Source organism: Cetorhinus maximus, chromosome 18, assembly GCF_964194155.1.
Source record: "Cetorhinus maximus chromosome 18, sCetMax3.hap1.1, whole genome shotgun sequence".
NCBI classification, from domain to species: domain Eukaryota; kingdom Metazoa; phylum Chordata; class Chondrichthyes; order Lamniformes; family Cetorhinidae; genus Cetorhinus; species Cetorhinus maximus.
The window spans coordinates 78,243,390-78,255,894 of NC_135896.1; the positions used below are offsets into that span (position 1 = coordinate 78,243,390).

At 46.0% G+C, this 12,505-nt stretch overlaps 1 protein-coding gene across 1 annotated transcript; it reads left to right on the top strand.

Moving 5' to 3' along the window:
* Positions 1 to 5,026: 5,026 nt before the first annotated feature.
* On the top strand, positions 5,027 to 12,026 carry LOC144693416 (EEF1A lysine methyltransferase 3-like). Its single transcript, XM_078563294.1, has 3 exons — positions 5,027 to 5,197; positions 6,513 to 6,624; positions 11,623 to 12,026. The coding sequence occupies exons 1-3, from the start codon at positions 5,027 to 5,029 to the stop codon at positions 12,024 to 12,026; spliced, it is 687 nt and encodes a 228-aa protein (XP_078419420.1).
* Positions 12,027 to 12,505: the final 479 nt, after the last annotated feature.

Here is a 12,505-nt window from a genome sequence, read left to right on the forward strand (position 1 = left end):
AGATATAGACGGGATGGTCAAATGGGCAGATAAGTGGCAGATGGAATTTAACCTGAAAAGTGTGAGGTGATACACTTTGGAAGGAATAATTTGTCAAGGAAGTATTCAATGAACAGCATGACACTAGGAAGTTCTGAGGAACAAAGGGACCTTGGTGAGTGTGTCCATAGATCTCTGAAGGTGGAGAGGCATGTTAGTGGGGTGGTGAAAAAAGCATATGGGACACTTGCCTTTATCAATCGAGGCATAGATTACAAAAGTAGGGAGGTCATGTTGGAGTTGTATAGAACCTTGGTGAGCCCACAGATGGAGTACTATGTGCAGTTCTGGTCGCCACATTATAGGAAGGATGTGATTGCACTGGAGGGGGTGCAGAGGAGATTCACCAGGATGTTGCCTGGGATGAAACATTTAATTTATGAAGAGAGGTTGGGTAGTCGGGTTGTTTTCGTTGGAGCAGGGCGACCTGGTCGAGGTGTACAAGATTATGAGGGGCATGGACAGGGTGGATAGGGAACAGCTGTTCCCCTTAGTTGAAGGGCCAGTCACGAGGGGACACAAGTTCAAGGTGAGGGGCAGGAGGTTTAGGGGGAAATATGAGGAAAAACTTTTTTACCCAGAGGGTGGTGATGGTCTGCAATGTGCTGCCTGGGAGGGTGGTGGAGACGGGTTGCCCCACATCCTTTAAAAAGTGCCTGGATGAGCACTTGGCACGTCATAGCATTCAAGGCTATGGGCCAGGTGCTGGTAAATGGGATTAGGTAGGTAGGTCAGGTGTTTCTCACGAGTCGGTGCAGACTCAATGGGCCGAAGGGCCTCTTCTGCATTGTGTGATCCTGTGATTCTGTGATGCACAGCAGGCATTTCTACTATTGAAATCAGGCGACCTAAGTACATCAATTGTTAATTCACAGTCACGTTTTCCATCTTGCTCTGTTCACTATGTGCAAGGGGTTTATCTTAATTCACCCAACGTAGTGGATACTTCCTACAATTAATAGACACACTTTATCTCAGATTACAAATGTTACTCCAAGGAGAAAATTTGTACTTGGAGTCTGAGGCAGAGCTTTGGAATTTGGAGGAGTTTCAATGAAAATACGAAGAAGGAAAACAAAATCAGCTTGGCTTCACATTGACAGAGCATCTTATTACTCTGGCAAGAAATGTAAAAAAGAAACATTGTAAGATTTCTAAAAGTATGCACAAAAGAATAGATTAATGAAAGTAATGTAGGTCCCGTATGGCAGACCCAGGATAAATTGTAATGGGGAATAAGGAAATGGCAGATATGTTAAATAAATATTTTGTATTTGACTTCACAGAAGACACAAGAAGACATTGGAAATTGTGAAGAATCAGAAGTCTACTGTGAATGAGGGACTTAAATAATTAATATCAGTAAAAAAACAAGAGAAATTAATGTAACTAAAAATGGCATCCTTACTGGGTCTGATGTCCTACATCCTAGGAATGTAAAGGAGGAAGTTACAGAGATGGTGGATGTGTTGCGTTTGATATAGGATTCGCTAGATTCTAGAGAACTGCCTGTGGACCAGAAAGTTACAAATGTAACTCCATTGTTCAATAAAAGATGAAAGGATTAAACAAGGAACTATAGATCAGTTAGTCTGACATCAGTAGTAGGGAAAACCCTAGAATCTATTGTTAAGAATGTGATAACAAGCACTCAGAAAATCAATATATTATTAGGCAGAGACAACAGTTTTGTGAAAGGAAAATCAGGACTGAAAAATCTATTCCACTTTCTGAGGGTGTAACTAACGTGGTAGATAAGGAGAAACAAGTGGATGTACTATATTTCGATTTTCAGAAGACTTTTGATATGGTGGCACACCTGAGGTTGTTACACAAGAAAAAAAAACTTATGGGATAAGGAGTAATATATTAGCATGGATTAAGTATTAGTTAACAGACAGAAAACAGGGTAAGGATAACTGGGTTATTTCAGGATGGCAAATTGTAGCTAATGGAGTGTTGCATAACTCTGACTGTGTCTCAGATATTTACAATCTCTATTAGTGACTTAGGTGAGGGTACCACATGCAAAATATCCAACTTTGCTGCTGATAACTGGCTAGACGGGAAGATAAACTGTCAGTGGGGTATAAAGAACTTAAAGTGGTTATAGGTCAGTTAAGTAGATGGCAGATGGAGTATAATGTAAGGAATTGTGCAATTATCCACTTTAGTAGGAGAAATGAAAAAGAAGCATGGTTATTAAAAGTTGAGTGAACCAAATAATATTCAGAGGGTTTGTGGGTCCTTGTACATGAATTGCAGAAAAGTTAAAATGAAAACAATTAAAAATGCAAATTGTATGTTAGCCTTTAGTTCAACGGAGTTGGAGTATATGGGTGAGGACGTCTTGCTGCAATTGCATATAGATTTGGTGAGATCACATCTGGAATACTATGCACAGTGTTAGCTTCCCAGCACAAAGCAAGCTGTACTTCTCTTAAGTGAGGTGCAAGAGACGTTCACGAGATTGATTCCTATCAATAGGATGGGAAGATTGTTTTATGAGGTGAGATTGAATATTCTTTGGAGTTTAGAAGAATGACAGACTATCTCATTGATACATAAGCAATTCTTAGAGGTTAATTCTTGACAGGGAAGATGCTGATACACTGGCTGAAGACTCTAGGGCTACTGTTCATAGGTTAAGTGGTTGGCCATGTGGGACTCAAATGGGAAAATATTTTTTCGCTCAGAGGGTTAGTATTAGAAACAGAAGTAGGCCGTTCAGTACATCAAGACTGCTCCACTGTTCAATACGCTTGTCTAATATTGTACCTCAGCTACACCACCCCTCATTGTCTCTGTATATGATAGAGTCATATGCAATCAGGAGGCTGTTACTCTGGGAATTCTCAACATTGACTTCAGACTCCATGAAGTCTCATGGCATCAGGTTAAACATGGGCAAGGAAATCTGCTGCTGATTACTACCTACCGCCCTCCCTAGGTTGATAAATTAGCATTGCTCCACGTTGAACACCATTTTGAAGAAGCACTGAGGATAGCAGGAGCACAGAAAGTATCTGGGTGGGGGAATTCAGTGCTCGTTACCAAGAGTGGCTCGGTAGACCCACTACTGAATGAGATTGCCGCGTCCTGAAGGAGATATCTGCGGGGCTGGGCCAGAAGCAATATTAGATTAAATTTTAATTAATGGAATAGCAAAATCAGGAGTCGTTAATGAATTGCAGAGGCAAAGACATTGCGAAACACTGTAATCAAATGTAGTCGTTTATTCAAGGGCACATTTGTTCTGTCGTCATTGAAAGAAATGTTGCCGAAAACTAACTTTAATTAAAAGAGCTTCGTTCTGGTATATCTAGTGTTTCAATATATTCGATGTTCTTTCATTTACGTTTTCCACCAACGTGGAAACAAAATAGTTGCCAAATCGTGCCATTGTGCCTTTTCCTTCGGGCTTCTGTGTTCCCCTGTATTCTCACATTTCAGTTACTGAAGTCGGCTTGTTCTCATTATCCAGAGTTGGGTCAGTGCTGCTGTTTATCCCCGGGTCTCTTCTGAAGCACAGATGTTTATCTTTTCTATGTTGTAAGCTCCATTCAAGAAGCAGTTACTGGTTCATGTCCCCCAAGTGTCTATTCTATTAATATTATTCGAATACTACAAATTTGCAGACGAGCACAAGGTGGTAAAGTGAATAGCTTTCTGTTATTCTTTCACGGGATGCGAGCATCGCTGGCAAGGGCAGTATTTGTCCATCCCTAAGATCCCTTGAGAAGGTGATAGTGATCCGCCTTCTTGAACTGCAGCAGTCCATTCTGGTGTAGGTACACCCGCAGTGCTGTTTGGAAGGGGGTTTCACCTTTTTGTCCCAATGGCAGGTGATACAGTTCCAAGTCAGGACGGCGTGTGACTTGGAGAAGAACTTGTAGGTGGTCGAGGGGAAGGCATTGGAAAGTGCTGTTGAAGGAGGTTTGGCTATCATTCCAAAAATAAACGGGAACAAATGATCTTTTGAGGGTTTTGTATATAACTATTTACGTCTTAAATTGCCTTCAAGCCCATAAAAATGTAACATGGCTTCCCAATTCTCATCAAGAAACAGTTAACCCTATGCTGCATTGGAGATTACCCTCATTGGAGTTACTGGAGTATTCAAGATCAAAAAAAGGGAATAGACAAGATAAACAGCGTATATGTTTTACCGTAATCGCAGCTTCCGCAACTAGAGAGTAGATCATGACCACCGGAACCTGGCAGTTTGAAAACACCGTTTAGATTCAACTACTTCAGGCAGAGCAGAAAGCCCTACATTTATCCTACTATCAGGACTTCCCTAACATTTTAACATTGTCGCCGTCACTGTTGTCATGTAGGAAACTACCGGCCAATTACATAAAGCGACCAACCATGAATAGCAATGAGGCAACGACCAGGTCTTCTATTTTAGGTGTTAATTGAGAAATAATTATTGGCCAGGTCACAAGGACAACTGCCATGTTCAGCTTTAAAATAGCGCCACCTGATTGTTTATGTCTACCTGAGATGGCAGAACTACCACTCACTCAAAAGAAGGCATCCTGAACACTGCCGCCTTCCCTCAGTACTGCACTGAGGCTAGATTTTCAGTTTATAATATTGAGATGGCGCTTCAACCACAGCATTCTGGTTCTGAGGCAGCAGTGCTACCAACTGAGGGACAGCTGAACGAATGAAATAGAGCGCCAATGGAGACGGTGGGCGCTGATTGCAGTACAAATTCAACTAAAAGGCAAATAAGTGCTTTGCATGGACCCCTATGCGTCGAGATTGTTCTCCAATGTCTTGGTCAACATTATTCAACTGATTACTCAAGTTGCTGTTGTTTGCGAAATTAACTGCAACATATGATTACGAAGACGTCACGACGACTGGAAACTCGATATATAAGTGCATGTTCAATTATTTCTTCAAATCAGTACGCGGCGACAACCTCATTGCAAATCACTGATGGTCAGCGCGGTTCTGGTGGAAGATAGAAAACATGACGACCACCCAGTACCGAGAATATCTCAACTTCGAAACTCCCGAGAATGAGAATCACGCTTCGAAGCCTTCAATCCGCAGGAGCAACTTCGAATTTTGCGGATTTAATTTAAGGATCGTTCGATTCATGGACGCTGAAATGGGCGTTTCCTCATATGTCTGGGAGTCTGTAAGTCCACCGCGTCAGTCGGATAGAGTAAAAGAGAAATTACAGCCTGTCACATCTTACGGGATGAACAGATAGACGTAGCCAATTTCTCCGTTCTCAGTTACATTTGATTTGAAATCTTTCTTTAGAAAAAAGGGTTTTTGAAAATATTTCAGGGATCAGGTGCAATGTACAAATAATTCACTGTATAAATATAACTTGTACGCTTTCCACTTTAATGGAGCAAATGGCTCGCACATACTATCGTGTCTTTTTGTTTTAATAGGGATGGGAGGCTTAATGAAGTTGAGAGTATATACATTACATTTCCACCCTCCAATTCCCTCACTACTAAACTATAACCTGTGTTGTCCATGATTTCTCAGCCTAAGTGACTATAATGCATGCTTGAACGCGGACACTGAGCCTCGTTATTCTGTATGGCCCTATCCCTACTCCGACTAAACAGACTTGCAGTTTACCATAGGGATCACTTATTAGCAATAAGGAACGCTGATAACTCTGTATAGACGAGGACGTGGGATTTTGGGGCCTCCCTGTTGCATTTTAACACTGAATCAACAGAGCAGTCTGAAATGAGCAATGGAAGGCAATGAACTTGGCAGGACGTCTAGTTAGTTGAATCGGGTGCAGGGTGGGAAGTTCTGGCACTATTTTGAACAATTTATTCAAGTTTTCTTTTAACTGCAGTGTCAGCCTCATTGGTATTATTCTCACTGCTGAGTCAGGAGCTGGTAGAATCAATCTCTATTCCAGAGCCTTGATGATATAATCTGGGGTGTCAGTACTGAGGAATGCTGCATTGTCACAGGCACCGACCTAGTAATGAAACATTAAACCGAGATTTCGTTCTGCCATTTGGTGTGAACGTGAAAAGATTCCACAACACTATGCGACTAAATGTAAGAGTTTCCCGCTGTTCTGGCCAATCCTTCAACCGACAGCACTAAAGTAGATATCCGCTCATCTGTCTCAACCATGTTTATGCGGCCTTGCTCTGCGCAAATTAACTACATTAATTACTACATTACTACACGGACAACATGTCAAATCGGCTGCATAAACTCTTTGGGACTTCCTGAGGTCGTGAACGGTTCTACGCAAAGGGTAACTCTAGGAACAAGCTCGTCCAGAGCTGATCTGAACACATTTGGAAGTATTGAGAATGTCCAATGAAAAAGTGCACACAATCTTCCTTTATGCTGCACGATGATGTTTGAGCCCACTTCACAATTTGTTTGGAAACGGGCTTCCGGTGACAAGTGTTAATTTTGCTGTGGGTAAACCCTGAGGTACATGTTTTTCATCTTTTCAGGGGATTGTGCTTTGCCGGTACTTCGAGAAAGAAAACATCAGTTTTACTGGGAAGAAAGTGATTGAGCTGGGGTCAGGCACTGGAATCGTGGGGATTTTAGCAACCTTACTGGGTGAGTATAAGTGTGGGACTGAACTAAACATATATAATTTTACTGGCGAGTGAAAAAACTGAAAGTCCCACCCATAGCCAGTAAGAAGTTATGCCATATTCTGAGAGTAACAAACAGTGTGATTAAGGTGAGAATATAAGAAATAGGAGCGGGAGGAGGCCAAATGTCCCTTCGAGTCTGCTCCGCCATTGGATGAGACCGTGGCTGATCTTCTACCTCGATCCACCATCTCTCGCCATCCCCAAATCCCTTAATTCCCTAAATTCCAAATAATCTATCGATTTCGACCTCTTTCGTGAATGTGCTCAATGATTAAAAGTCCATAACTCTGGGGGGGTAAAGAATTTCAAAGGGCAGGATTTCCCATTGGCGCGCGAGGGGGCGGGGCGTGGGGGGGCGGGGCGCGGTGACGTCGAGCGAGCCACAGCGCGCGCCATCGCGATATTTCATTGAGCAGGCGCGCGATGATATCGGATGGCCCTTGACTCTCCAATGGACACCGATTTTTTTGACGCCCATGCAATCTTCGGGTCGGCGCATGGGCGCAACGGGCAGGCGGGTAGGACACATTTGTATAAACCTCAACCACGGGCGGGATAAGAGGGCTTGCGTGGGTCACGCGTGCTCTGTCAAGTATTTATTTTTCAAAGTTATTGAAACTTGCCTGTGTGGTCTGCAGTACTTCAAAACACATCCCAGCTGCTTTGTCTGGACTCTTAACCTTCACGTCAGCACACTGTAGTGAGGAATCTTTTCTGGGCCTGTGGGAAGCCTTCCCATAGCCTCGGAATGGGAGCTGAACTGTTCACTGGAGGCAGCTCCTCTGAGGAGGAAGGGAAGGCTAGAAGGGGGAGGAGGCCAGGAGTGCACATTCAGCCTCCAGGGGAGTCACCTTTGGGAGGACTGGTGCAGGCACAAGGGGCGCAGGGCCAAGAGGTGGACTTTGCGGTGTCTCCCAATCAGCTGTCCACACTTGTGCCAAGCAGGTTACAGATGCTCTGTTCAGCCATGCATTGATCCTCATCCACTTCCGTTGGGACCAGGCAAGCCAGACACAGCGAGCCAGAGGTTTCGCGGCGATTGCTGCCTTCCCCTGCATCCAGGGTGCAATCGACTGCACACATGTGGCCATCAAGGCGCCAGCAGGTGAGCCCTGTACCTTCATCAACAGGAAGGGCTTCCACTCCATGAACGTGCAGATAGTGTGTGATCACAGGATGCTGATTCTACAAGTCTGTGCAAGGTACCCAGGCAGCTCTCACAATGCCTACATCCTCAGACACTCCTAGGTGCAGGGGCTCTTCAGTGCTCCAGCCCTGCTTGATGGCTGGCTATCCCCTCAGAAGGTGGCTCATGACGCCTGTCTGCCATCCAAGAACAGAAGCTGAGTAGTGATACAATACGAGCCATGCCTCCACAATGGCTGTGAGACAGCCTGCTGACTCTGCTGTCCTGTTGGCCTCGATGACCTTGGTGATCGTCCTCTGGCCCGTGGAGCCTGTGCTGGCCCCGCCTAGGAGGGAGCTGCCAGTTCCACAGCTGGTATCTTCCCAGTTGTCACAGCCTCACCAGATGCTGCGGTCATTGGGAGAGGGGCGGAGGAGCTGCCGCCCTCATCCGATTCACTCTGAGAGGTGCCCGCAAAGACGACAGGCAGCTGATGCATCGACGTGAAGTCGCTTTGGACCTCCCTGCTCACCGTGGATGGATGGGCACTGAGCTGGGAAACATAATGCCTGGACCATCCCCCACACTGGCAATGACCAGCTTAAGGTCAATGCTGATATGAGGGCTTGCTGGTCACAGCGCATCCCCAGGAAGCGCTGATGGGTCTCCTGGAGGAGCCCCACCACGAGAGTCACTTCTCTCTCCATGGAGGATGCGTGGTGCTTGGACATGTGGCTCATTGCTTCGGTGATCGTCCACGTAGACTCCTCCACCGTGGAGGCCAAGCCAAACATAGCCTCAGGTTCTCCCGCACACCCGGCTGCATTTCCTGCCCCTGCTACATTGTGGATGACTCCAGAGGCACATCATGAGGCACCGACTGAGCATGTGCCTGGTCCCCTGCAGTCCTCTGACTGCTGGTGTCATGGGCACTCTCCGTCTCTTCCAGTTCCTCCAGCGACTGTGAAGTGCCCTCACCACTGTGCCTCAGGACAATAGCTGATGTTTGAATTCCCACTGAGGTGCTAGTATCTGTGCTGGTGCCTGCCTTGCAGAGATGATGTGATGGTGGTGAGACTTCAGGCCCCTCAGGTGTGAGAGGGGGCCTCTGCTGCTCTTCCTCTTGGCCCTGCTCCAATGATGCGGAAAGGAAGAACAAGGACAGTGGATCAGTTAATGTGGAGACAATGACAAATTCATCCCTGTCCCCCAGATCATTATGCGTTCATCCTTCCATAAGCAATGGTCAAGCTATGTTGCAAAATTAAATCAGTTAACATTCAGCAGTGCTATGGCTGTTGGGAGAACAATGCTGACCTCACTATTGGGCATGAAAACCTGGCCCTGGTACCGCAGCCTCATCGACACCAGTGGACCTGGGCGCATGGCGCCTCTCCAAATCCAGGGCCACCTGTTCGAAATGGCTAAGAATGGCGATCTGCGCCTGGCTGCCACCAGTCCTCGCACACTCTGCCATGTTATGTGCATTCTTCTCCTGAAAATGAGAGACAGGCATTGATAAGTGCAAATTGCACATGGACTCGCCTCACGCATGGCCCACCCCAACCAGACTGGGACATATGAAGGCTCCAGTGCCTCCTCACCCCGCTGCTGCCAAATACTCACACAAAGATCCCAGGCCTGTCCCCGCCGCCCCACCCCCCCCACCCCCCCTACGCCCACTCTTGGACACATGCTGTCTATATCACATTAGGCACCACATTATATCCTTCCATAGCAAGGAGGCGCAAGCATGTGGAGCACAGAATGCAGCAAATGGTTCGTTGCCATGCCACCTTGAAACTCCCCTACCAGCATGTCATCACCCTGACTTGTACATGTCCTGCAGTTCCAGCACAGTGCCTAGGTGCAGCTCCTCCAGGTTGCTCCCAAACCAGTCATGTGGGTCTCAGTGTAACACATGCTGTGGGGGCAAAACACATCTCTTCATCACCTTCTCAGGCTGACCTCAGCATGAGCAATATCTGCTGGCCCACCCAGCAAAGGACACATGCCGTCAATGATTCACTGCAGTCACCACTCAGACTTAGGGGGGGGAGGTGGGCTTGCGACACTGGATCCAGGTGCGCTGCACCATATGACGGGAGCTCACCACCTCCACCACCTCCTCCCAAGCACGTTTCGTCATGTGGGGGGGCCTCCTCCTCCCAACCTGGGGAACTAGCACCTCCCGCTATGCTGCCACCTCCTCAAGGAGGGCAGCAAGGCAGTCCTCTAAAAAATGTGGGGCACACTGGCCCCCCACCCTATCCTCCAGCCTGGCCTGCACCGAAGGGTTACCCTCTGGACTTGCATGAACTTCATTGCCCCTCTGCACAGCCCTTCACCCAGCCATTGCGAGCAGCCTTTTTGAGGCTGCCAGGGCCTTCCTTTATACAGGCCTCCGGGTCGTCATTGGACCTGGTAGCCTGAGTGCACCTGTCACCGCCCGCCCACTCCTGCAATGCACGGGAGTCGTGAAGTATGCTGGGCAGGCCTTAATTGGCCTGCCCACGTAAAATGGCAGTGCGGACCTGATCGCAAGTGGCGATCGGGTCTGCGCCCGCCCGCTCTGCCCTCCCCCCATCAACCAGAAAATTCAGCCCAAATGTCACACCAGATGGGATATGTTAATAAATATCACATAAAATGTATTAAAGTTTTTAAAAACAGACATGAAACCTCATCCCATCAGTGGATGAGGTTTCATGTATTATGAGAAGCCCGCTGGGGCTCCTGGCCTGCCCAGCAGCCTTAAGGTTGGACGGGCAGGGCCTTTAATTATCTTAATTACTCTGATTTTGCTGTCCGCTAGGCCTTCCTAAAAATTTAAAGGGACCGGGATGACGTCGGGGGTTCCTCCCGACGTCATCCCGCGTCATTTTCCTGTCGGCGAGCAGGCCCCGTCCCCAAATCGCCGACGGGAAAGTTCAGGCCACATGTTTAAATAAGATCATCCCCCTCCCCCATTCTTCTAAATTCCAGCGAATATAGACCTAGATTTCTTAACCATCATCTTAAACGTCTCTTCCCTGTCTCCTCCATTCTAATCATAACAGTAAGTACGAGGAGCTCGTGGGCTTCTTTGAAATTAAGATTGATACCATTCAATAAACTGCCTCTTTTCCATTAGCCCACCGGAGCCAAACTTCCTCTAAAGCTGCCCCTTCCCTAGCCTTGAACTTGAATCCCTCGAGTTTCTCTTCTATTTCCGCTCATGCCATCTCACAATTCATCTTGTGAATGAGACATACCTCCTACTCCCTCAATAGAATTCCTACTAACTGCTCAACGCCAAACTTCCCCCTGTGCTCCCCATATTAGGGGGTTGTGCTAACAGTTTTCTCTCGTCTGGTGTTGCTCTTCTTGCTCCCCAGCACCAAAAAAACCTTGACCCATCATTCTTGCAAACTATTGCTCCATCTCCAATTCCTCTTTGCTCTCCAAAGTCCTGGATCTTGTTATCATCTCCCAAATCGGTGCCCATATTTCAAGGACTCCATGTTTGAGTCCCTCCAATCAAGTTTCCGCCAAATTAGCGAAATAGCTCTTTTCCAAATCTCAAATGTCATTCTTTGTGACTGAAAAAGGAAAACTATCTTTCCTCATCCTTCTGGACTGCCTTCAGCCTTTAACACAGTTGACCATACGATCCTTCTTCAAAGCCTGTCCACTGTCATCCAGCTGGGTGGAAATTCTCTGCCCCAGATCTGTTCTCACACTGTCTTCCTTGGACGCTGCAGTGTTTTGTCACCGTGATCATAATGAAAGATCAGACTTATATCAAGGGCAAATCATGAATAACGCATCCCTGTATTTTCTTGTTCTCAGGTGGAACTGTCACCATGACAGATCAACCAGATATTCTGAAGCAAATAAACAACAATATCTCCATTAACATCCCTTTTGCCTGCAGGCACCGGTTAAAGGTTTGTGCACTGACCTGGGGTGAAAACCAAACTGACTTTGCTACCGACTATGATGTCATCCTGGGTTCAGATCTTGTTTATTCCTCCTCCAACTACCCCGCGCTCGTAGATACGCTGCGTTACCTCTGCAGCCAAGGGACTACAATTTATCTCGCTTCCGAGTTTCGAACCGGAAATGGGTCCCTTCCTTTCCATGAAGTGATTCTGCCTACCCATTTTAACTGCCAGATTGTTGACAGATTAGAGACTAAATACATAGCTGTGTACAAATTGACCAAACTTCATTCTCCTGACAGTAAGAAATAAAGGAGCTTCCCGCGCCGCTTTCGTCAATCCTCGCTTGTAAGCTGTAATGTGTAACAAATCAACCAACCAATTGCTACATTTTTACACAATATAGATCTTTAAAGGTAGGTTAGAGTTTTCAGTTTGAATCGAGTGAGGAATGAATCCGGTCATGAGCGACCTTTCGTCATTTCTTTTCCTGACATAAGGATATGGGTTGTCAAATCGTGAGAAAGATTTTGAGCTTTGTTTATGAAAAAAAACAGATAAAAATATCATTTAATAAATTATCTTAGTCGGATATCTAAACTAAACAAATAAATGTGCACTGCTTTAATTAAGATAATTAAATTAACAAAGATTGGTGGATGAATTCACCAAAGTATTTAAGATATTGCTTAATTTTGTCAATTTAAACCATTTCGCTTTGGAGTATTTGTCTTTATATTAACCTGTGTGTGAAATGGAATCAGTGTAATGTGTGTCAGTATAACTCCATA